The sequence below is a fragment of the Cervus elaphus genome, chromosome 25, assembly GCF_910594005.1.
Source record: "Cervus elaphus chromosome 25, mCerEla1.1, whole genome shotgun sequence".
NCBI classification, from domain to species: Eukaryota; Metazoa; Chordata; class Mammalia; order Artiodactyla; family Cervidae; genus Cervus; species Cervus elaphus.
This window is the reverse complement of record NC_057839.1, coordinates 44,090,042-44,117,138: the sequence shown is the minus strand read 5'-3', so window position 1 is coordinate 44,117,138 and position 27,097 is coordinate 44,090,042. Positions and strand designations below refer to the sequence as shown.

The 27,097-nt window shown below is 37.8% G+C and overlaps 1 protein-coding gene across 2 annotated transcripts in view; it reads left to right on the top strand.

The window, feature by feature from the left end:
- CDH6 (cadherin 6) overlaps positions 1–27,097 on the top strand; it is a 142,708-nt gene that overhangs the window by 104,890 nt on the left and 10,721 nt on the right. For both annotated transcript variants that reach the window (XM_043887473.1, XM_043887474.1), the window contains exons 3-11: positions 2,011–2,305; positions 5,859–5,978; positions 8,932–9,099; positions 12,351–12,538; positions 14,705–14,958; positions 20,966–21,102; positions 24,421–24,542; positions 25,586–25,703; positions 25,835–26,086. In XM_043887473.1, the coding sequence (XP_043743408.1) occupies positions 2,011–2,305; positions 5,859–5,978; positions 8,932–9,099; positions 12,351–12,538; positions 14,705–14,958; positions 20,966–21,102; positions 24,421–24,542; positions 25,586–25,703; positions 25,835–26,086 (1,654 nt within the window). The remainder of the gene's footprint in view (positions 1–2,010; positions 2,306–5,858; positions 5,979–8,931; positions 9,100–12,350; positions 12,539–14,704; positions 14,959–20,965; positions 21,103–24,420; positions 24,543–25,585; positions 25,704–25,834; positions 26,087–27,097) is intronic.

Genomic DNA, 27,097 nt, shown 5'->3' with positions numbered 1-27,097 from the left:
AGGTGGTTGCACAGAATAATCTAAAAGTCTCTTCTTGCACTCAAAGTCTAATCTGACTCTCACACGATCTGTGTGACTTGGGAAACTCTATGTACTCTAGAGCCTCAGTTTCTTGACTCTGCAATGATGCATTAAATTAGCTCATGTTTCCCAAAATTAGTTTCTTGGAAATCTGTTTTGGGGAACATCAGTATGGATCACACCCAAAAAGGATTCATAAGCAAAGAAAGCTCAGGAAAGCCAGGTCAAATAATGTTCAGTACAGTTTGGGACTGTAGGTACTTATAGCCTTTGTTAAGTTAATGGGCAGTGGGAGATTCTAAGAAAGAAGCAGAATATGAAGTATTTCCCAAAATTATTGGGCCACAGAACCTTTTTTTCTCAGCATTTTGTATAAATGATTTTCCATGGGACATACTTATATAAAGTCTGGGTTACATGTTTTTAAGTCCCCTTTTGCCCTGAGATTCTATTTTCAAATATGTTTGTAGAAGTTACTCTGAATATTCCATACAGTGTTAATCAAGAGAACACGGAGTTGGTTTGCTTGTTGCTGTTGTTGACATTACTATTGTAACATAGCTGGTGCTCCACTTAGACAGAGTTGAAATAAGGTAGAGATTGTTACCAAACAGAATTTGGGTCTGCTCAACTGCTGAACAGCAAAGCCAATCTACTGACTCCAGGTTGTAATGAAGGAAAGTACAGCATGTATCGTAGGCACCAAGCAAGGAGAATGGGTAGCTCATGCTCAAAAGACCCAGCCTCCCTGATAGCTTTTAGGAAGGGGTTTTTAAAGGCAACATTTGGCATGAGAATTGCTGCTTATGGACCTTCTTCTGACTGGTTGATGGTAAGGTAACAGGGTAATGTTTCAGGAATCATAATCATCAACCTTCTGGTTTCAAACAATCTGGGGTCTACATGCTTGTGGTAGCATGTAAATCACCATCCTCCACCTTATGTGGGGGGCTTGTTTCTGCAGAACCCAAAATATTTGTCAGATTGTTACGTATATCTCTTAGGACTGTGTATAACTATCTTATACACAGAGTGATAAGACTATCTTATCACTGAATGATTTGCTTTTCCTTTGTTTGCACATTCCCTCACTTCCCTAATTAGTAACTGCTTGAGTCTGCTCTTTGGAACTCAGGCAAGGCCCAGGAGGCTAAAGCCTTTTTCTACAAACAAGAAAGAACCAACACAGAAGGGCTTTTATACCCAGGAGGACCTCACAGGATCCTCACAGGTTTCAAGATTAGCAGCCTTCCTATGAACGCTAACCTTTCTGTATGTATACTTACAACTGAGGTCTGAAAAAAGTTCTTGATAAAAAGCACTTTTTGAAAAAAATTGTGAATAGCCTTAGATTATCAGAAGACCTGTGAGATACTGCCCAAAGTCTTGCTGAGGTGGGAAAAAGGGAACTAAAGAAACAGCAGGGAAGTCAATACAGTGGAAATGAAATTCAGAATAAGTAACATGGGCTACATTTTCAAGTTAAAATCATCCTCTTCACTTTAGTTGTGTCTTTATGTTCATTAGCTCAACCCTTTACCCAGACCCATGTCACTGGCTGTTTATCTTATCAGAGCTTCTGCTTGATTGCCTTCAGGGGCAGAGAACCCACTACTTCATAAAGCAGATTATTCAATTTTAGGCTGACTCTAATTTTTAGAAGGTCCTTTCCCATATTAAACTAAAATACCCTGAAGTGTCCTTGGGCATTTTTCTATTGTTCTGGCCTGTAGTTTTTGATTCTTCAAAATGAAGATTACTAAACTTTACACGAATTCCAGTTCTGGAAATTTCTGTGATTATAAGGAAACATGCTCATTAACAAATGGCATTTACTATTGAGGATTTCCATAAACAGTAAAAGAAAAAAAATCTGCAACCCTTAGAAAGACTTGAATGAAAGTTAACTTTGCATTGCATCATGAAGACAAACAGTTTAGGATCACATGCTTGACTTTTACTTTCTTTAATTTTTTTTTTCTACACTAGTTACATTCAGACCAGGATAGAGGAGATGGATCACTTAAATATATCCTTTCAGGAGATGGAGCAGGAGATCTCTTCATTATCAATGAAAACACAGGGGACATACAGGCCACAAAGAGGCTGGACAGGGAAGAAAAACCTGTTTACATACTTCGAGCTCAGGCTATAAACAGAAAAACAGGGAGACCCGTGGAGCCCGAGTCTGAATTCATCATCAAGATCCATGACATCAATGACAATGAACCAATATTCACCAAGGAGGTTTACACGGCCACTGTTCCCGAAATGTCTGATGTCGGTAAGTGAGATGTGATTCAATTGTTTCCTATAGTAGTACATCAGCTGAATCAGGAATCCTATGAGTGAAATTTGCTGAAGTGAATGAACTTGGCTGCTACATTCTAGATGCACTGTGTTTCAAACAATCCATTTAGGTCCTTTTTGGAAGTGGACCAGTATCTCCTGAGATTAGTCTTATTATTTTTAAGAAAACAACATTTGCTCTAGTGATTAGCGAATGAAAAGCAGCAGAGTGAGAAGGGCAGGGAGAAGGAGAGATCATTTCATCTGTTTCCTCTCCCACTTTAAATGTCCACTTTATTTCTTGATAGTCCTCTCTATTTCTTTTAGCCCATAGTAGAATTGGGCATTAGGTAAGGATCTCCCCAGTGGAAAACAAAAGCCCTGAGTTTACAGTTCAGACTGAAGAGTAATTATATTTGAGAAAGAGACTCAAAGAAAACTTTTTTAAAAATCCATGAAAAATACACAGATGATGTCTATGGGATATATTCTTTACTAATTGGTGAAAATTGAGACTTTCATGACATTAATATGGTTAGTTAATACTCTGTGCAGAATTCTACTACCAATTTTAATGTGTGCATTTAGTTTACTTAGATTGAGAAAATGTGAATTTTTCTTAAATTAAGAAAAAAAATCCTACTGACATCATTGTGAACCACATTAAAACACTTCAGGAGAGACAGTGACAAATTTTCAACTACTTGTGTAAAGGGTTATTTTAAGTTTCACTCAGTGTCAAGTTCAAAAGGGCTAGATTACATAATAAAAACATTTCCATCATTCTGTGAGTCAGATATCACGGATATTTCAGTTCACAGTTCCAAGACTTGAACAATAGCTAATCTACAGAAATGATTATAAAACATCCAAATTTTTCTCATGAAGAAGTTGCTCATCTCATTACTTGAAGTCACTTTATTTTGTTAGAAAAATCACAAATCATCACCAAAGTGGAGGATTAGAATTCTTTTAAACAGAAGATTTGTTAGGAAAAAAATATTTTTCCTCTGTGTGGTAAAGGGCAAAAAGAATTAATGAAAGGCTGTCTGATGATCAGCACCAGGCAGAGCAGCTATATAGGCAGATGTGAAAAGCGTGACTGTGCAATCAAAGGGGCACCATTTGCTTCTGAAGCCATTATAGAGTCAAATATGCTTTGTAAATATTTGGGGGGTACCTGGCAATAACAGGTCTTGAGGAAAAGAAGGCTTTTTCCAATTTGCACACAGGCACAGTTACGTTGATATTCATCATTATCATAAATTAACATGCCATTATTGTGATAATAAAGGAATCCTAAAGGAATCACATAAAGGTAGTGGGACAGCAACAAGGTGGTATAAATGGACTTTGGTGTCAAATGGACCAGAGTTTGAAACTATCACTACTAATAAGCAACTACATGGCCTTAGGAAAATAAACAACTTGATGTCTCTGACCCTCCAGTTTCATATCTATAAAAAAGAAATAATAAACATCAACTCCTAAATCCCTATCATAAGAATGAAAGGAAAAAACAAGTGCACAACCCCAAGTACCACACCAGCAACTAATAGGCATTCAAAATATCCAGATAATCATATTCTAAAAGCAATCAAATTGTGCATTGATGTCAAGTATGAACATAGATGTTTGTTGACTTCTACTATTAATTCTCACTCTAAAATCTTATGCTTTCTGGGCTTCTCTGGTGGCTCAGTGGTAAAGAATCTGCCTGACAACGCAAGACACTCAAGTTCGATCCCTTACCCAGGAAGATCCCACATGCCAGAAAAAATAAATAAATAAATAAAATCTTATGCTTTCATTCTTCCCTCATTCCTTGCTAAATTACAAGGATGGATGCTCTATCTCATGCATCAACATGCTCCATCCAAGAGTATGCCACCCTAAGACAGTATAGTGTATTAGTTCAATGAATAGAATTGGTTAGATATTATAAGAGCAAGGTGAAAATTCCAGTATTCCTTAAGTGTGACTTCCCTACCCTGTTCATGGACAGGAGAATTCTATCAGTATGTTTACTCTGTCTTATATGAATACCAAAATTCATCCATAAAATGATCTTAATCAGAGGGTCTTACCTTTTTAGGAAGTCACAGACCCCTTTCAGAATCAGATAAAATCTATGACACTTCTCTACTGTGTCATATCCATTTAGGCATACACATAAAAATTTGCATGGAATTTCATGGGGATTAGGGGTACTTTGAATGGTATTTGAATGGTATTTAGAGACTATGGTCTCTAAAATAAGAATGCCAATCTGAAACAGCATAGCTTTCTTTGTACACTTAATTATAATCATCTTTGGGGATTATAAATTCCAGATGTGTATTCTCCACTATTCCAATTAATTCTTTACTTAATCCAAAACTACTTCTCTTAAGGTTCAAGGCAAGGTCTTTCAGCCTCTTAGAATTATCATCCTAGGTGATAAATCTATCACCTAGGATGCTTTTATTTATAAATAACAGAAAACCCAATTCAAATTACTTTAAACAATGAAAGTGTTTAGTGGTCACATTAAGTCTAAAAGCAAAGTGGACTTTGAACATAGTTTGATTTGGACTCTAGCTATTTCTCTGTAATTTTGTCCTTTTCAGCTTTGTCCTCAGACTGGCACTGCCAAGATCACAAAATACCTGCTGCATTTTCAGGCTCCACATCAGAACGTTACATTCAGGGGGCAAAAGCACCTATGACACAACAAACTTTCAGCAAAATCACAAATGGCCCTCCAACTGAACAATACCTAAACTAATCCTTGTAGAAAAAGTAGTACAAGATACCAATATATTTAGGCCTAGACAACTTGAAAGAATCACTGTAGCAAAATCCCAATCAAATCTCACCCTTGGAGATGGACTGGAATCAGTTCCACCCAAAGTCATGATCATTCCCATGCTCCCCTTTAATTTAATCCTTGTTGTTTTTAGTCACTAATGGGAAGTGAATGTCGCTCAATCGTGTCTGACTCTTTGCGACCTCATGGACTGTAACCCACCAGGCTCCTCTGTTCATGGGGATTCTCCAGGCAAGAATACAGCAGATGGGTAGCCTTTCCGTTCTCCAGGGGATCTTCCCAACCCAGGGATCAAACCCAGGTCTCCTGCATTGCAAGCAGATTCTTTAGCAGCTGAGCGACCATATCCAGTTCTTTTGCAGTCCCATGAACTGTAGCCTGCCAGTCTGTCCATGGGATTTCCTAGGCAAGAATACTGGAGTGGGTTGCCATTTTCTTCTCCAGAGAATGATCCCAACCCAGATATGGAACCTATGTTTCCTGAATTGCAGCCGGATTCTTTACCACTGAGTCACCTGGGAAGCCCAATTTAATCCTTTCAATATTTATGAACATTGCTCACATTCTTTCAGAATAAGAAATCCAAGGCTTTTTAGCCTAGATTCCTACTGTGGTTCTCCACTCCCTTGCCATGATAGTTTTGTATAGAAGTATGATTGTGCTTTTTCCCAATGTGTGGGTATCAAGGATCCATAATGAACCCTTAATTTATTTTCAATTCATGTTTCTTTCATTACAGGCACATTTGTTGTCCAAGTCACTGCAACTGATGCTGATGATCCAACCTACGGGAACAGTGCTAAAGTTGTCTATAGCATCCTACAGGGGCAGCCCTATTTTTCAGTTGAATCAGAAACAGGTTAGAATTCCTCTTGCATCTTCTTTTTAAGATCTGTAATTTTAATTGACATGCTCAGCTGAGCTAGCATATTTTTAATAAAAACAATCAGTGTGATTGAATTTTCTTAGATTCATCTCCAAGCACCAATGACATATTTGTAAACATGACATCCAGATCATTTTAATCAAGAAATCTGACAATGGATCTTTCATCTACTGTGTTTATACAAGGGAGATTTGGAAAAATTACACATTGCCTTATTATTTCTTCCAGTTTGAGATAAAACTAAAAGGCCAACCCTTTTTGATAGCCAAGAGGGTTGTTTACACTTATTCTGATTCTTCTTTTTCTAGTCACTTAGTAGGATTGCATCTCTCTACCTTACTGGAAAGCTAGATATAGCCATGTGATTTATTTGGGGCAATGAAATGTGGTAGTCATATGAGTCATTTCCAAGTAAAACTTTTAGACCTGGTGCATAATCCACCATTTTCCCTCCCACTTGCCACAGTGATCATGGATGGAAACCAGTCACAAGTGAGTCTTCAGCCTGAATATCTAAAGGTTATCATGAGCAAATTTTCTTTCTGGCCTACCCAGAACACTTTAGTTTTGTTAAACCACTGAGATTTTACTTTGTTTGTTGTCACATTGTCTAGCTTATCTTAATTGATACTGCCCTAAAAAAAAAAAAAATGGATTGCCTTAACTCTTTTTTCCACATCTCAGTTTTCTGCACTTTCTCCACAAAGTAGCATACTATCTATGACGAATTATGTTTTAATATATACCACTTGTATTGTATTGTAACTTTGGCTTAAAACTCAGCATTCAGAAAACTAAGATCATGGCATCCGGTCCTGTCACTTCATGGCAAATAGATGGGAAATAATAGAAACAGTGACAGACTTTATTTTCTTGGGCTCCAAAATCACTGCAGATGGTGACTGCAGCCATGAAATTAAAAGATGCTTGCTCCTTGGAAGAAAAGCTATGACCAACCTAGACAGCATATTAAAAAGCAGAGACATTACTTTACCAACAAAGGTCCGTCTAGTCAAAGCTATGGTTTTTCCAGCAGTCATGTATGGATGTGGGAGTTGGACTATAACAAAAGCTGAGTGCTGAAGAATTGATGCTTTTGAACTGTGGTGTTGGAGAAGACTCTTGAGATTCTCTTGGATTGCAAGGGTATCCAACCAGTCTATCCTAAAGGAAATCAGTCCTGAATATTCACTGGAAGGACTGATGCTGAAGCTGAAACTCCAATACTTTGGCCACTTGATGTGAAGAACTGACTCATTTGAAAAGACCCTGATGCTGGGAAAGATTGAAGGTGGGAGGAGAAGGGGATGACCAAGGATGAGATGGTTGGATGGCATCACTGACTCGATGGACGTGAGTTTGAGTAAGCTCCAGGAGTTGGTGACGGACACGGGTGGCCTGGTGTGCTGCAGTCCATGGGGTCACAAAGAGTCGGTCACAATGAAGCAATTAAACTGAACTGAACTTGTACTGTATAGTAAATTCCACATGTATTTTTGCTATCATGTTAGGAGTCAAGTTCCTTTTACACAATTTTCAAGCTTCCATTATTGTTTGGATATCAAAACCTTTCTAAGTTACTATATCTAGTTGGAAATCAATGTAAGAGGTGCAATGAACTTGGAAAGAATCCCAAGGAGAAAGAAAATGTTGAGTTTAAAGACAATGAGGATGAAAAATTAAAATTATTTAACTTAAAAGACAAAAGGCTAAGGTGATCTCCTGTATTTAAATAGAGAAGTACTATTATTTGGAGAATAGAAAGCAGTTTCACTTTCACTGGAGCCAGCACTATAGGAATAAAATTGACCTGTTGTCTGAGATATTCTGTTAATAGTAAAGAAAGATATTTTCAGTTTCATTAGTCATTAAGCACTGGAATGTGCCACCAGAGAAGGTTATAAAGACTTCATCAGTGAGTTTTGAAAGACTGTGGTTAATTTAAGCCTAAGCCTTACACAGAAAGTAGATGAAATTTTAGAAGTTCTTTAAGTATTTTATAACTACCTAACAATAGAGATAATTTTTATCTAGCTGAAGAGTGTTGGTCACTGCTAGGATCTGTTGAACTAAAGTTCACCTCAGCTTTGGGGAGAAGATTCTCTAGGATCATACAAGATGATTATTATGAGAGAACCGATACTGTTTTCGTAAGACCATAGTTCTGTGGTTTAGAAGATCTTCAGAACATTCGTTATGGTGGGTATATTTGATGAGGAATCAGTGAATTCAATAAAGTGAAACTCAAGAGTCTGTGCAAGTATACGCACATACATATGCATGCTCAGTCATGTCCAACTCTTCTTGACCCCATGGACTGCAGCCCGCCAGACTCCCCAGTCCTTAGAATTTCCCAGGCAAGAATACTAGAATGAGTTGCTGCTTCCTCCTCCAGTGGATCTACCTATCCAGGGATCAAACCCACGTCTCATGCATCAGCAGGCAGATTCTTTACCCCCCGAGCCATTAGGGAAGTCTTTTCAAGTACATATGACTTTCTTAACAATTTCCTCATAATACACCTAATTGTCTTTTATTCTACTGTGGCATAGTAGTATATCACTGTGCCACATGCCAAGTTATGTTTTGCTATGTCATCTTATAACACTTAACAGTTATACAACTTACAGTCTGCATTACTGAAGGATGTAATTTACATTCGTTTTCATTCTTCTTGCATTATAGGTGAATGAGTTTATGTGTGTGTGTGTGTATGTGTGTTTTAATGTATCTACCTCCCCTATGTGGTTTTAATTTCCTTCAGTACAAAGGTTATCTATAATCAATCATCTTTATGGTCACCCATGACATCTGCATAGTGTTAGGCACATTGTGGGTGACAATCTATATTTGTTTGCATAAATTAATAATTTTGGAAAGTAATTTTTACTACATCCCTTTCCATTTCTGAATTTCATACCCACAGGTATCATCAAGACAGCCTTGCTCAACATGGATCGAGAAAACAGGGAGCAGTACCAAGTAGTGATTCAAGCCAAGGATATGGGCGGCCAGATGGGCGGATTATCTGGGACTACCACGGTGAACATCACGCTGACCGACGTCAATGACAACCCTCCTCGGTTTCCCCAGAGTAGGAACATTTGATTGAATGACTTTCTTCAGGGAACTTTTGTAAAACTGTAACTTTAAGAATGATATTTATTTTTTTTTTATTGTTATTAATTGCCAAAGTTAGTGAACTTAGTAAGAACTTGCACATTTATTAAAAATGAACTGACAGTACTGATGCTCAGTAGATGTAAATGTTTATCAGTAATTAGCTGAGCATTTGCCTGATATGTCTGTTATTATAAAGGCAATATCATTGTTTTATTTTTCTTTATTAATAAGACTACCACAGACATAAATATGCTTGTGCAGAACATATGTTTACAAGCATGCTGCTATTTGTTAGGAAAAACTCGACTGTATATTTTGTGAATTTAATCAGGCATGTAATCTCCTTTAAGTCTTTGCAAGGGGAGGATTTATCATTTTACTGTTTCTAAAACTAAAACTGTAGAAATAACTATGCACTTAAGCCATTTGTACTCATAAATAGTTTTCCACACTATGGTTAACTGAGATACCAAAAGTCATCTCTGAAATCTTTAACAGTCATGATTAGATAAGAAGGAAGATGAAGGAAGATAAGTGCCCACTCTTAAGCAATACACTTGACCTTTTCACTTATAGACCTCAGTAGGTACTGGTTTTCATGTCATTTTTCTTCCAACATCAAAATCCCTTTCTGACCATGATTTCCTAAGTGAAAGTCACTCCGTCATATCCTACTCTTTGCGACCCCATGGACAACACAGTCCATGGGATCCTTCAGGCCAGAACACTGGAGTGGGTGCTGTCCCCTTCTCCAGGGGTTCTTCCCAACCCAGGGATCGAATCCAGGTCTCCTGCATTGCAGGCAGATTCTTTACTGTCTGAGCCACTGGAGAAAACTATTTAATACCTGAATCCCTTCTTCTAGGAGAAAATAGTTGCCCATCAGTAAGTACAAAACCCACTTATTCAAATGTGGCCGTTTTTTTAAAGCCAATCAACTGATTAAGAGCTTCTTTTATAATGGAGATACACACGGACCAATAAGAACTTTTTTAAAAATTATTTTTTATTGAAGGATAATTGCTTTACAGAATTTTGCTGTTTTCTGTCAAACCTCAACATGAATCAGCCATAGGTATACATACATCCCCTCCCTTTTGAACCTCCCTCCCAGCTCCCTCCCCATCCCACCCCTCTAGGTTGATAAAGAGCCCCCGTTTGTGTTTCCTGAGCCAGACAGCAAATTCCCGTTGGCTATCTATTTTACATATGGTAATGGAAGTTTCCATGTTACTCTCTCCACACATCTCACCCTCTCCTCCCCTCTCCCCAGGTCCATAAGTCTATTCTCTATGTCTGTTTCTCCATTGCTGCCCTGTAAATAAATTCTTCAATACCATTTTTCTAGATCCCATATACATGCGTTAGAATATGATATTTATCTTTCTCTTTCTGACTTACTTCACTCTGTATAATAGGTTCTAGGTTCATCCACCTCATTAGAACTGACTCAAATGTGTTCCATTTTATGGCTGAGTAATATTCCATTGTGTATATGTACCACAACTTCTTTATCCATTCAACTGTCCATGGACAGCTGATGTCTGTTGATGGACATCTAGGTTGCTTCCATGTTCTAGCTATTATAAATAGTGCTGCAGTGAACAATGGGATACATGTGTCTTTTTCAGTTTTGGTTTCCCCAAGGTATATGCCTAGGAGTGGGATTGCTGGGTCATATGGTGGTTTTATTCCTAGTTTTTTAAGGAATTTCCATACTGTCTACTTTTTTCAAGTATTTAATCATAGTTAGCTAAATGCAAAAACAGAATAGCTAACTGATTTCTGATTTAACGGGCAGAAGAAAGTTTTTATGAACCTTAAAACATCCATTCAGGAGCCTGACATGAAAAAATCAGGATCACCAACACTTTCTCCCAAGACCTCTTTTCTATGTGGGAATGGCTTGGGGAAGGATAGCAGGAGGATTTACCCATAACTTGTTACCAGGGGACTTCCCCCTCTCCACTCTCTCCTAGAAGAGACTGTGATCATTTCTGCATAATGTCCCAAGGACAGGGATAGGAGAATACAGGAAGGGATTGGAGGCACCCAAGTACACTTCCACTTCCCTCATGATAAAACTGGCCTCTTTTATCATTGTATCAAGAATGAGCTCAATACTTAGTGAATTAAATATTATTAAAGTATTCTACCTTAGTGGGCTTCCCTGATAGCTCAGTTGGTAAAGAATCCGCTTGCAATGTGGAAGACCTGGGTTTGATCCCTGGGTTGGGAAGATCCTCTGCAGAAGGGAAAGGCTACCCACTCCAGTATTCTGGCCTGGAGAACTCCATGGGGTCACAAAGAGTCAGACACGACTGAGCGACTTTCACAGTTTAGTAGTGGCAGTGTAAATTTTCTTTCCAAGGCAATTTGTGTAAATGGTGGGTAAAATGTAATGGGCGAGAGTAGGATAACTTTTGTTTCTGCTATTTTGGGGTGGAGGGGTAGCGCTAAGGACATGCTAGCCTGGCATATCTAAATTGAAACTCACATGTAGTCTCCTTTGACTAATTTCCAACATGAAGATGTAAGAAAAGTGTATGTCTACATAATAGACTTTTTAATTAGTAGTATAAATACAAGAATGGGAGAGATCCGTGTACAAAAAAGACACTAATATTTAAAGGGAAAAAAATCTAGTCAAAACTAGAAAAATTTCAGAGCTTTATTCCTCAATGTATTTATATATCCTAACTGCAACTAAACCAGCTCCACATATGAGTGAAGGAATCTCATCTCTACTTGGATACGTTCTCTGAAGTATGCTGTTTGTTTTCATCTTCAGTTACTATTAACAATGACAGAAAGAACTCTTAAAGAATACCTAGTAACTGGCTTAAAGTCACAGTTCAAGTTAAATTCTTTTCTGTTCTTTCTGCTAGATTACATTAACAGGAGGCTTCGAAAACTGCACCCTCCTCTAACAGTTCAGGCTTTCTCACAATCACACCGTAAACTTGGAAGCCTACTTACAGGACAAGAAAAGTGTTTTCCCTTTGCCAAGAGACAAGTCATGAAATAGAAGAAATATTCTTAACAACCATGAAAGTAAAAACATTAAAGAGACAAGGGCACCATTAATTATTTTAAGGAAAGCACAAATCTGTCTGCATCCATGGTACTATCTGAACAAACTGCTAGAAAATGGGTTTTGTTTTTATTATGATGGGGTGTAATTAGTCTGTGTTTGACTTACATCTGTCTGCTAATTAATAGGTACATATCAGTTTAAAACCCCTGAATCTTCTCCACCGGGTACACCAATTGGCAGGATCAAAGCCAGCGATGCCGACGTGGGAGAAAATGCTGAAATCGAGTACAGCATTACAGAGGGAGAGGGGCTGGACATGTTTGATGTCATCACCGATCAGGAAACTCAGGAAGGGATTATAACTGTCAAAAAGGTAATGCATTTTTAAAAATACTGTGCAAATGAAAGCATTTATTTTTCTCTGGTCCCCAAGTAACTGGGGGCAATTACATCTCACATGAACATTCCTCTCAAGTCTTGCTTATTCATTTTTTTAAGAGTAAGAGTGTTGCATGCATTGCACACATGCCAAGATGCTTCAGTCATGTCCTATTCTTTGTGACCCCATGGACTGTAGCCCACCAGGCTCCCCTGTCCATGGGATTTTCCAGGCAAGAATACTGGAGTAGGTTACCATTCCCATCTCCAGGGGATCTTCCCAACCCAGTGATTGAACCCGTGTCTCTTATATCACCTGCGTTGACAGACGGGTTCTTTACCACTAGCACCACTGGGAAGCCCAAATTTTTTTAAGATGTAGTCTAATTACATTGAGAGTTCTTTGGTTGGCTTTCAGGGGTTCTCAATAATCTTATGCATTCATTAATTCTATACTATTTAATAAATTTGTATTAAAAGATTCCTAAGTAAATAGCATAAACAAATGAAACACATAAAAATACATGAATAAATAATATAAGTGAAGAATAAATTTTAAAACAGTGCCAGACACCGTTTGAATGCTGGAGATGCAGTAGTACATTCAACAAGATGGTCTCTGCTCTCATGGAACCGCTCCTATGGACAAGAAAGCAAATGAACAAAGAAACACATATAACTACAAATTCCACTACATGATTTGAAGGAAAGGAGTAATACAAGCAGTGACAAAGATGGTTTGAATTAGAGAGAGAAAATATAGAAAGACCACAAAAATAAAGTAACAAAATTTCCTGCAAGCTCTTTAGCTACTTTTTGAAATGCAGTAATTAAGATTTTATATTCTGAATTCCTATTTTTCTCTTACGTAGTTAATCACTACTCTGGAACACGCACACAAAAACTTTATGTTCTGAATTTTTATTTGTCCCCTATGTACTTATTTACCCCCAAAATTGTCATGGAGCAGTGTACTAAAATATGGCAAAAATTAAAAATCAATAAACTGTGTGCTTCAAAGCTAAAAATAATATTAATTTTGGTTACTGTGTTTAATGAGTTCACTTTTATTATGTATCGTGTCATATTTTCTCTCTCCTTTGGTGTAATGTTTTATTTGCTGGTAAATATAAGCATAGGTGGATGTAAATAAGAAGAAAAATTTCCCTCTTAAGCTTTGGATTGTATGTCTTAATATCTGGAAACACAATAAAACATGTTTCAGTGACATTCAGATCAATGTTTTATACTATAATATAATTAGGAAGCCCATTAGTGTGCATTAACCTTTTTAATTTTCTTGGTGCCTTATCAGATTCATGCTGAAATTTTGCCTAGCCGACTAAATCACATTCACTAACATCTTGATTAATTGTGTTTCTAGTGAGCCTTGTCATATTATCATCTAAAACTAAAAGTCAGCAATAAGCATTTGGGTTCACTATGTCTCCAGAAGCAGAGATACTTCTCCTACAGACCTCTGACAACAATGATCATTACTTTCCTTGGCAAATAATTAGCCAGATGCCCTTATCTGGATATCACTTGGAATATTTTAACACCTCATGCCAAAAACAAAAAAACAAAAAACAAATTTTGTTTTATCTGAACAAGGAATAGGAAATTAGGCTGCAAACCAGCGACGCTCCATCCTAGCTATGATCTTAGTTCCTCCACCAGGGACTGAACCCATGCCCCCTACATTGGAAGCACAGAGTCTTAACCACTGGACCGCCAGGGAAGTTCTCTGACAAATTTTAAACACTCAGTGACTGTTCAGTTAAAGCCAAATGTGACAACATCTGACACAGAATGCTCTACCACATATTTGCCAACCTGCCCCTGGTGTGGCTCCTGATAGTCAAATATAAGGACTTTTATAAAAGGGGCCTGTTTAGGTTCTCTCCTGCTTCTAGTGCCCTCTCCTGCCCATCATAAACTTTCATTCCTGGTGCATGACTTCTGCCCACAATTTCATCAGGATTGTGTGGCATCTGAACTCCCATGTTTTTTCCCAACATTATGCTGTGTAGTAATGTCTCAAAGCAATATGATCACATTCATTTGTCAGTGGTTTGCATTAAAAATGGCTCATGTCTTGACTTTCTGTGTCTTGACTGCTTTAAATATGTCATTTCTTCCTCCCTTCACTTCCCACAAGCTCTTGGACTTTGAAAAGAAGAAAGTGTACACCCTTAAAGTGGAAGCCTCCAATCCTCACGTAGAACCCCGCTTTCTCTACCTGGGTCCGTTCAAAGACTCAGCCACGGTGAGAATTATGGTGGAAGATGTAGATGAGCCCCCTGTCTTCAGCAAACTGGCCTACATCCTGCAAATAAGAGAAGATGCTCAGATAAATACGACAATAGGCTCGGTCACAGCCCAAGACCCAGATGCTGCCAGGAACCCTGTCAAGTAAGCACACTTCTGTGACATGTCTCTTCCATAAGTTTGTTGATTTAAATTCAAATATTTTCTTGTAAATTGGAAAAGATGAATCCTTTTTTCCAATTAGTTGTATCTTCCTTAAAATATTACTTTACTTCTACTACCTTTACACTTCTTGTGCAATATAAAATATTATTTTAGCAACTAAATAAACCTTAAAAACTCAACATTTGGGGATTTCTCTGGTGGTTCAGTGGCTAAGATTCTGCCCTCCCACTGCAGAGGGAATGGGTTCAATTTCTGGTTAGGAAACTAAGATCCTGTATGCTTTCAGTCAGCCCCCAAAATTATTTTTTTAATTTGGGGGGAAGACATAAAATGAGCTGTAAGGAGTTTATTGCTTACATGGGAGTGGTACAAGGTAATGCAGTTGAATGGGCTGGGATTTCTTTTCAGGTCTTAGATTTGTCGAAGTTGGCGGAGGAAGTACTTTTAACAAACAAGGCACTGGGCTTGAAAGTCTGTTTTTCAAGTGTGGAAGAACCTACCATATAACACTTACAGGCAGAATTATGCTCCATTTGGATGCGTAATTTTTTTCTTTTGCAGACATGGATAAAAACAAGCACAGTTTCATGATATATGTCTGGGAAATCATGGGGAAATTAATAGAGTTGAGTCCAAATATATACCAAGTAAGCAAGCTCTATTTTCCCTGTACACCTTCACTGTAAATTACGTTGTAAGAAAGCCTCATGGCTCTTTGAGACCATCATTGCTTAAGTATGCTAGAATCTTATCACAAAAGCACTGGAGTCCACAGCTTCAAGCCTTTACCCATAGCTTAGTTGACTCGCTGAGAAAAGTGCTAAACCAGAATATTATTGTGTCAATTACACCCCGTGAAGAAAGTAAGCAGACTGAGAAATTATGCCAGTGAGTCCAAAAATCTCTGCTCAGGGCACTTGCCATGTGCCAGGCCTGGTCTAGGCGCTGGGGATATGAGTGAGAACAGTACCCAGTCCTGAATGCAGGGAGCTTGCGTTCTAACTGGGGATGACAGAAATGAGCAAACAATGAATATGTGGGCGTGTTAGTTGCTCAGTTGTGTCCAACTGTAGCCCATCAGGCTCCTCTGTCTATGGAATTCTCAAGGCAAGAATACTGGAGTGGGTTGCCATTCTCTTCTCCGGGGGATCTCCCCGACCCAAGGACTGAACCTGGGTCTCTTGAATTGCAGGCAGATTCTTTACTGTCTGAGCCACCAGGGAAGCCCTGTGATGTGTCAAGTGACACCAAAGTGTAAGCAGCAAAATAAGATGGAGAAGACAAAGGGTGGGACTTCCCTGGTGGTCCAGTGGTTAAGACTCCACACTTCCAATGCAGTGGGCTTGGGTTCAATCCCTGGTCAGAAAGCTAAGATCCCCCACGCTGTGTGGCACAGCCAGAGGAAAGAAAGAACTCAAAAGCATCTGGATACTGTCTTAGATAGTGCAGTCAGGCCTGGCCTTGTTGGAAATCATTTGAGTAAAGATTTGAATGAAATGAATGGATGAACCACATTGATATCTGGGGAAAGAAGGTGCCAAGAAGAGGGAAAAGCAAGGGGACAACCTGATATCAGAGCTTGCCTGGCATATGGGAGGAGAGGCCGGCCAAGCTGAGAGCAGTCACTGATGAAGAGAAGTTACAGTATCAAGCATCAGGCAACAGAGAGGTTCGGTAGGTGGTGAGTGAGGCAGGTCCTACTGGGATTTGTGGGTCCTCGTAACCACTGGATTTTATTCTGATTGAGGTAAGAAGCCACTGGCAAGCTTTGAGCAGAGTTAACTAATCCAAAACTACTCTCTAAAAGGATCACATTGGTTGTTGCATGAAGAATATTTTTTTTGCAGATGAAAGACTGAGGTTCTAAGGCAATTGTTTCCTAACTTTTCAGCCATTGAGTCCTTTGTTCAAATGAAACCTCATGGCAAGTCCCATATCTAAAACACAGAAATGCCTGACTTATTTTCAGAGAATAATTTTAAATCTCTGGGGAAAGAGACTTTGTTGTTTTATCATTCTACCGGAATATTTCCTTGAATTCCATGACGGGCAACCCAGAGTAGCCACATGAGAGCTCCATCTTCCATATACATGTAACATTATTAATAAGGAAAATGGGCTTCCCAGGGGGCACTCGTTGTAAATAACCCACCCGCCAATGCAGGAGACATACCAGACATGGGTTCAATCGCTGGGTCCAGAAGATCTGGAGGAGGGCATGGCAACCCACTCCAGTATTCTTGCCTGGAGAATCCCATGATCAGAGGAGCCTGGAGGGCTACAGTCCATGGGGTCTCAAGGAGTGGGACACAAGAGAGGCAACCTAGTACAAAGCACGTAGCACACACGCAACAAGGAATTTAAACGATGGCCTTTGCTTATACAACATGAATAACTTTAAGTACTTTCACAACGTGCTTTTACTCAAAGTTTGTATATTGCATAAGAAAACAATCTTAGCAAGTCAATATCAAGACCAATTTAAATGTGCTAATGCTTGAAATTTATAAATACGAACTTTGATTACCTCTTTGATCGGTCAAAATATTTCTAATGAAAGAGATAATGTCTTCTGGGAATTTAGGCTGCATTTTTATATCTGTTTTACTTTTATACCACATACCACTTTTACCCATCGTATTTATTTTGTTTCATTATAGGAAGTAGTTAGCTTGTCAGAAGCTAGGTTGGCTGTCAACTAATTTTAAAATTTTTTCTGCCAGTTTTTCTTTGGTACATATGGATTTCATGTATAGACATAAAGATAAAAATATATATAGATACATTGGTACATAGATGTATGTTCCAGTGGTTTCTTTTATAGGAGAATTATAACTGATTCTTATATTCAGAAAGTACAACCGTATATAGTTTTTGGTTATTCAAGACATAAATATGGAACAATTAAGTGTTAGATGCCATCTTAAGTGTATAATTAATACTAGAGAATTCTTCCCCAAGCATTAATTTATCATTATTTTAGCACAAATCTTTACTTCTTTAGTCACATAAAATAATTTTCTTTCAACTACTGTATGCCACAAGTGTCCTTTGATTTACATGGAAGTCTTATGAAATGTCACTCAGAATACTTATTATGAAAATTTTACATGCAAATACATTGTCTTTTCCTGACCCACAAAGCTCCCTTCAGGATACATGAGAAGACAAATTACTGAATCACAGAATACAATAAAGTTTGAGGGGAAAAAAGGAGGTACCTAGCAGAATGATCCACTTTAATCATGATGAATTGATTACCATTTTCCTTATCAATTACTATTACAATTAATGTGACTGACAGTAAATTTCTGGATATAAGTAGAAATTATTTTGGAAAGAAAAACAACAAATAAATGAGGCTTTGTATGCCTCAAGTGAGACATCTTTCCTAAACAATGTAGACATTTTAGGTCTTCTAATGATTTTAAATCCTACAATCAAGGAAAGAAAATAATATAGAATTATTATATTTCCTAAATTGTCCTCTCTCTTTAAAATCAAAAGCCACCTTTAGGACTTCCCTGGCAGTTCAGTGGTTAAAACTCTATACTTCTACTGAAGGGGTTATGGGATCAATCCCTGGTTGGGGAACTAAGATCTTGCATGCAACACTCATGGCCAAAAACATTAAACAAGTAAATAAATAAAATGAAAAGCCATCTTCAACTAAAAATTCCTCACCCTTTATTTCAAAGCTTGATTGGAAAATATGAGTACTTTTAAAACTTAAAACCATAGCAGGAAGGAAAGAGACAAAGAACAAGAAAAGATTACTGCTGTGTATAATTGTTATAGCTTATAAAAGCAATAAGCAGCATGTCTTAAGCTTGACATTTTTCATGAAAGAAAAATATACATTTGTAGAAAATTATTAAATTTTTTACAAAGGCTATGAATCCTGAGATTTCCTTTTTGGTAATCATGTCCTATAAATATTTATCATCCTCAAATTAAAAATGAAGAAAGGTGATCAAACAAGTTCAATGCAATTGGTTAAATTCTTAATAAATGTTGATTCATGACATAAATGACAAAACAATAGCTCTTTCATCTGTTTCAATACTTTTGACAATAAAACACTAGATTTATATAAACTGAAACTAAAATTCCAGGTTGATATATATGTATCCATTGTGAACTTAATTAATTCTCTTTAAAATCGGGTTTAAATACCCTACAATAATTGAATATCTATTTTTTAGACATCTGCTAGATGATAAAAAGAGATTTTATTAAGATAACATATATTGTTTATTATAAGTCAACAGAAGCATTTTAAAACAAAATAATTGAAATAGAATCTTAGAATATAGTACACTATTTGCAAGTTAGTAACAAGTTTTTTTTTAAATGCATAATTCCACACATGTATGACTAGGTAAGACATTTACTTAAAATATATTTCTATTGAGCTGACATTTTAAAATCTCCTATCATGATGTACATTTTGAGAATGCAGCTGAAATGAGCAATTTTTTTGTTCCTAATAACCTTCACCTATCAACTTTCTTCTGAGTTTTCTCTTTAGGAATCCTCCATAAAACAGGGTGTATTACATATTTTCCTCTTACTTATGGCTATTCCAGAAACTAGTGATAAATTTATAAAGAAGATAGCATTTCTCAAAGTCTACTTGCCTTCCATGAATTTCAGTGTTGAAGACTTTGTCCCTTTTTGGTTTCTAAAACACCTCTTGGTTTTCCTTGAATTCTCCAAACCCTCCTTTTTAAATATGTATCAAATTCTTACTCTGCTCTAGGCACTGTTCTAGTCCCTGTGGGTCTCTGTTCCTGTTCATCCTGTAAGCAACTCAGTTCCTCGCATTTTTCCCTCTTCTCTTCTTAGACAATTGACTCGAAAATCCAGATTGTTAGTCCAAATGTTTATCTTGAGCTTCCTGGACTTTCCTAAGGCACCTCGGCCTCGACATATCAAAACTGATCTTCCCCAAATCCTGTTCTTCACTCCTATCGTTTGTAATATCACCATCCAACCATTCTCCTAATTCAGCCAGTGATCTTTATTAAGCAAGAGTTGGACAGTGACACTCCTCTGCATAAAATCCATTGGAAGATCTACATCAAGTTCAAATAAACTCCAGCTCCTCCGCATGGCCAGCCCATCCCTCTAGAGTCCCAACTGTGAATCTCTTTCCAAGCCTATCTCCTACCTCTCCAGCCTCACTAACCTTAGCCACATTTACCACCCTTTGCTTTTTCAACAAAATGATTTTTAAAATAAAAATGAGTAATAGAAAAATAACCAATAATCCTACTTATGCACACACACATTTTAAAATTCTAAAGATCTAAAACGTTAAAACATAACAATTAGTATATAAACTCAATCCAAATTACATTTTAAAAAAATTGGTGATGATACTCAAAAATCATACAACTTGTCTAGTGGGTTCTATTAAGACCTCAACTGTAAAATCAAAATAATTTCTCAGAATATCTTGCTTAATGTTCAGTTCAGTTCAGTTCAGTTCAGTCACTCAGTTGTGTCCAACTCTTTGTGATTCCATGGACTGCAGCACACCAGGCTTCCTTGTCCATCACCAACTCCTGGAGCTTGCTCAAACTCATGTCCATCGAGTTGGTGATGCCATCCAACCATCTCATCCTCTGTCGTCCCCTTCTCCTCCCGCCTTCAATCTTTCCCAGCATCAGGGTCTTTTCCAGTGAGTCAGTTCTTCGCATTACATGGCCAAAGTATTGGAGTTTCAGCTTCACCATCAGTCCTTCCAATGAATATTAAGGACTGATTTCCTTTAGGATGGACTGGTTGGATCTCCTTGCAGTCCAAGGGGCACTCAAGAGCCTTCTCCAACACCATAGTTCAAGCATCAATGTTAAGTTACAGATTTTCAAATATGCGCTAAAGGTAGAAAAAATTTCATGTAACCAATATTCTGGAATAGTTTTTAAGATGTAAAAATAACAAATAGAAAACCTTCCTAAATTCTGCTCTGCATTTTCAGGTATTCTGTTGATCGACACACAGATATGGACAGAATATTCAACATCGATTCTGGAAATGGTTCAATCTTTACATCGAAACTTCTTGACCGAGAAACACTGCTGTGGCACAACATTACAGTGATAGCAACAGAGATCAGTAAGTCCCCCCTTTTGCCACTACCATCCCTGATTGACAGAGAGCATCTCAGCAAGGGCTAGTGAACATGGCTGAAACTCATCACTGTGTATTGATGATCCTGCTCAATACATATTGAATGAAAGAGCTCTGTAATGATTTGTACTAAATGCTTCTTCTAAACACATGTTGGTTCAGTCATAAATGCAGAAGCAACTGTGGAAGTTCTGCAGTTTGGGAACAATAAAACAGGAATGCATCTCTCAGTCTAGTTTGAATTGGTACATGTTGGATTTGATTCCAAAATGCTTGTAAATCAGAGTGTCACACAAGCTACTGAAAGAAATGGGCTCCCAGTTAGACACTGTATGTGTGTGGCAGTAGTGGGGGAGTGGGAATCAAGTAGAACCTAAAATGTAGGCATTGCTTAGAAATAGTTCTTTTAATTTCAGCAACATAACCAGTATTATTTTAGCAACTTAATTATATGAGAAGAAAGAAAGTGATGAATTTAGACAACAAATATTTGTTAACCTTCTGTCAGCTCTCACTATGTGCATTTTAAAAAAGAATTGCTATATATAAGCTTTCATTGTACTTTATCAATTAATATATATCCAACACAATATTTATTAATATTTGTTTATCAAGGAGGACTCAATATAGAAATATTTTGGCTATTCGCCCTTTAGCTTTCTGTAAAATGCCTGTCTCAAAATTGTTACAGAATTTTTTTTTTTTGGGAGTCGCTCAGTTGTGTCTGACTCTTTGTGACCCCATGGACTATACTGTCCATGGAATTCTCCAGGCCAGAATAGTGGAGTGAGTACTCTTTCCCTTCTCCAGGGGGTCTTCCCAACCCAGGAATCGAACCGGGATCTCCTGAATTGCAGGTGGATTCTTTACCAGCTGAGCTATCAGGGAAGCCCTGTTACAGAATTAAGACATATAAATTTTGACTTTTCCATGGAACACCAAAGTGAGCGATACTAACCACCAAGTAATCCATAGAGTATTTAGAATGAATTTTATTGCAGTCTCCATTAAATGTAAGGCAAAGAAAAACACTGCCAAAGGAATACTTCAAATAAAATAATTATACACAGTGAAACCTGTGTAATATAAACACAATGTGTAGACTTAAGTAAATGAAAGAAAGAGGATTTTTTAAATAGCATTTAAATGTTTAAAAATAGGCTTCTAAGTTATGGCTCATTTTTTAGTTTTTGATTTTAGAAGTTCAAATGATTTTAGCACAGGTATCTAGTGTAAAATAGTCCATATCAAATGGTTCAATACAATAATACTCTTTGTCAGTATAACTCATGAGATTTGAAGTGGCTGAACGATATTGAGTAGAATAATAAATAACCAATATGGACAAAATGAAACACTGCTTTTGTGTAGTGGTAAGAATTTCTCATTATATATTTGCTAGGTAAGAATTTGATCTTCAGGATTTATATGGAGGGACCACTGTGGATACCAATGACAGAGCATACTTAGAGCGTTAAAATTACAAAATTATTTACCACTTGAAAAGGATCATTTTTATAACATGAAATTTTATTTTTCTACTGAGGTAGTCATCTTAAGCATGTTTTAAGCTTTGCACCTAAAAATTTGTTTTTAATATTTACTGTTTCTATGATATATTTGAAAGTCTTAGTGATAAAGACCTTTTAAAACTCACCTTGGAAGCTCTGACTTTGGAAGAATAAATGTGAGCAAAATTTTAGGTGCAAAGGAAGCTAAGAATCTTACTGTCCAAACTTTTTCAATACCTTTTATGCCAAGAGTCAAGAGCTTGTATTAAGCCAGCTCTCTCTCACTCCAGGTCACTGTACTTGCCATTTCCTTGACCTCAAGAGCCAGAAACACTCACATGGCTTAATCCATCTCTTCATTCATGTCTCTATGCAAATAGCATCTCATCGGAGAAGCCAGTCCTCGTCATCCCACACAAAGCTGCATCTCCGTCTCTCTCCAGTCCGTTTTACCTGTTTAATTTCTCCATAGCATTTGCCATCTGGCACATTATATATTTATGTGTTTACAGTTTGCCTTCCTCCTTTAGAACAAAGCTCCGGGAAGCAGGATCTTTGTTATAGTCCCAATGTGTCCCAGCACCCCAAATAGTGGCTGGCACAAGTTAGTATTAGATGCTCACTAAATATTTATGATGAGAACAAACAGACATATGAGTGAATGAATGAAGAAACCTGAGGTGAGAGACTCCAGCCCCTGATTCTTAGAACAGGAATCTATCTTCCATACTTCCCAGGAGATTATCAGAAATGACAGCCAAAACACTCCATTTACCGCAGGTCTTCAAACACTGATTAAGCTCTTTCATTATGAGATGAACAGCCTCAGTTTTGTGGTCAGACAGACCCAAGTTTGAATCTAGGATCCACTCTTTACTATTAATTTCTCTGTGAATGTGGACAAATTACCTAACTCCTCCATGCCTCATCTATAATATAATGAGTTTCCTCATCTATAATATGGGGCAATAATTATATCTATCTCAGAAGTTTATAAGGATTAAATAAAATAATATAACAAAATGCTTAGCACAATGTCTAGCTCTGAAGCTAAAAAACTAAGACACTTCACAATCATTACTGCCCCATTCTTTTTTCCTTCTGTCCACAGAAAAGTCTACTTCCCTGGCTTTGCTTCCTTTAAAATTTGTCTCTAAAATTCCTTTTCTGGATAGCTCTTCTTTATTTTGTGTTAATCTGGGATTTATTATATGGTTGCACTGTATGGGCTTCCCCGGTAGCCCAACTGATAAAGAAACTGCCTGCAATGTAGGAGAATCCAGTTTGATTCCTGGGTTGGGAAGATCCCCTGGAGAAGGAATAGGCTACCCACTCCAGTATTTTGGGGCTTGCCTGGGGGCTCAGATCTCACCTGCAATGTGGGAGATCTGGGTTCAGTCCCTGGGTTGGGAAGATCCCCTGGAGGAAGGCATGGTAACCCACTCCAATACTCTTGCCTGGAGAATCCCCATGGACAGAGGAGCCCGGTGGGCTCCAGTCCATGGGGTCACAGAGAGTCATATACAACTAAGTGACTAAGCACAGCACACACACCCTGTACATAAAGGTAGCTTTGTCCCCTATATATTTCCTTCAGGTATATCCTAGTCCATAAGTACCAAAGAATTGAATTCTACTTTTTTGTGACTATGATGATACATAATGCCCTGTGGTACTCATAGGAGCCTTGGGGAAACTATGTATGAATGAAAAAGGAGTGAGTAACCATCATCTAAAGGGGATCACCCATTAACATATAAATGCCTGTTCCTTTCTTTTGGGCATTTTGCAGATAATCCAAAGCAGAGCAGCCGAGTACCTCTATATATTAAAGTCCTAGATGTCAATGACAACCCCCCAGAATTTGCTGAATTCTATGAAACCTTTGTCTGTGAAAAAGCAAAAGCAGATCAGGTGAGTTTCATAAGAAAGCAAATTAATTAACTCAGACAAATTTAGATCTTCTAATAACTCAGATGATACACAGAGCTGAGGGCAAGTTTTGAATTATCTATGAAATAAATGCCAACAAAATTAATACTATAAATAAGAAACATGATGAATGTTTAACTTGCATAAGAGAGCAAACAGTTTTTAAAAAACAGGAAGTTCGTTAGTCTCACAGACTGATGCTGATCCCAAATTAGTCTTAAGTTTTCATGAAAATATATCAGTCACTGCTTTATTGGAAAAATCTTTATTGGTGAGAAGATATTTTTAATTACCATATATACTGAAAAGTACTAGCTAGAACATATTTTACAATTGCCTATAATTCATTTCACTTATTTACATTGCCCATCTGTACAAGTAATACAAATTCATGAATGTTTTACTGTTTTACAAATTTGTCCCCACCTGAAATCAGTCTTTTCTGCCAGTGATATAAAAATTATGTTAGTTTGTCAAAATAGAAGTGCACTGTTAAAATACATGTTAAAATGGGACTCCAAAGTTGTGGGTTTTATACTCAAACTAGCTCTTTAGCAAGTTGTGTATGCCAAGCTTGCATTTCTAAGCAAGCTGTCCAAAGAGTGCCTCCCTTTACTTAAGTTGCAATGTTGTCATAAATCGCTGTGATATTTTAAGCTTGTTATCACTCTAGGGCTATGTTTCTCAACCCAGGTGATTTTGCCCCGCACCCCCCTGCCCCCCCACCCCCACCAGGGACATCTGGCAATATCTGGGGACATTTCTGGTTGTCACAAGGAAGAGGGTACTACTGGTTTCAACAGAAGAATTTAGATTTGCTGCAAAAAATACTGTTGTAGGGCTGTCCCTTGCTCTATTTCTAGCCAATCAGTTCTCTGCATAGGGTGGATTCATTGTAAGTTTTCTAGAGGCTATCATTTTAAAATTAAAATTAGATATCGTTGAATTAGCAATTTACTGCAAAGCTGTAAGAAACTCTTTTGAGTTAGTAAAACTTGATGACAGCTTTATGGTTTTGATTTTAGTTGATTCAGACCCTACGCGCCGTTGACAAGGATGACCCTTACAGCGGGCACCAATTCTCGTTCTCTTTGGCCCCCGAAGCAGCCAGTGGCTCAAACTTTACCATTCAAGACAACAAAGGTAAATGAGCCCAAGCTGCCTGTCTACCTATATATTTATGTCTGTATCTATATCTATCTAGTCTCATCAGAATTGATCCCATACATAACATGATTTCCACTTCCATTCACCACTTTGCTTTCCGGTTCCAGACAACACGGCGGGAATCTTTACTCGGAAAAATGGCTATAACAGACACGAGATGAGCATCTATCTCCTGCCTGTGGTCATATCAGACAACGACTACCCAGTCCAAAGCAGCACTGGGACAGTGACTGTCCGGGTCTGTGCATGTGACCACCAAGGGAACATGCAGTCCTGCCATGCGGAGGCCCTCGTCCACCCCACGGGACTGAGCACGGGGGCTCTGATTGCCATCCTTCTGTGCATCGTGACCCTACTAGGTAAACTGCTTCTCCCCGCATCCTATCTCCCCATGCTGAGGGGCACACACTGTTACTGTGGCTCTCTAGATTTATCCGCCTCCCCCATTAAGGCATACAGCCTGATCTAGGTGAGTAGAGTTATGTGCTGGGAATCTTATGTGTGTTCACCCATGAACGAGTCTTTGCTTGAAAAGTGGCTTTGGAGAATGAACAGTTGTGAAACTTGCCCATGTCTTTCCCCACTGAGGCAGTCGTTCCACCAAGAGATCTCTTGTCTATCAGGCTGGGAATGAGTTGCAGGGGGATTTGAGGGCAATATATAAATATGCCCTTTCCATTTCATTTGTTTTTTAATATTTAACCTGGCGAACATTCCGTTTTCAAAGAACAAAAGTTGTTGGGCGTGGAGTGTATATGATGAAGGCCATTTCCATCAAGGTAAAGTTTAAAGACCAATGAGAAACTGGAAAGAGAAATGCAATGACTTTTTTTCTCTCATACAGGAAAATAAATAGTGGTGAATTTTCTTGAAATCAGCAAACTTACTTGGATCTACCCACTTGAATAACTATCTTCTTAGCATTGCTTTCTGATTACCACATACACAATGTCTATTATTTCTCAGACTCTCAATAAATAACTTCTATGAGTAAGGAAATAAATCTGGGGTCTAAAAGAAATGAATGTAATCAAACGTCTAACAGTGATTTGAAGGAAAAATTTTTATTCCCAACCAACTAATTAAGCACACAAGTTGAGCTCGGAATGCTCAAAAGTCCCTTGATTGTTATGAAGTAAGAGATCAAATACTAGCTATTACACCCCTTCAAAAAATAAAAGTTAAAATTTGTAAAACTTGCCCACACCATGGGTGGGGGGGAAGTAAGTCAGAGTTAACCTGGATTTCACAGAGGCAGACCAGGGAGTCATTTTTTTTAAATGACAGTGTAGTGACTTTGAGAAGAGGGAAGGAAGACTTCCATTTCTCCAAGAAGAGAAAGCCTAGGGATCCCTGCTCAAGAGTTTCAT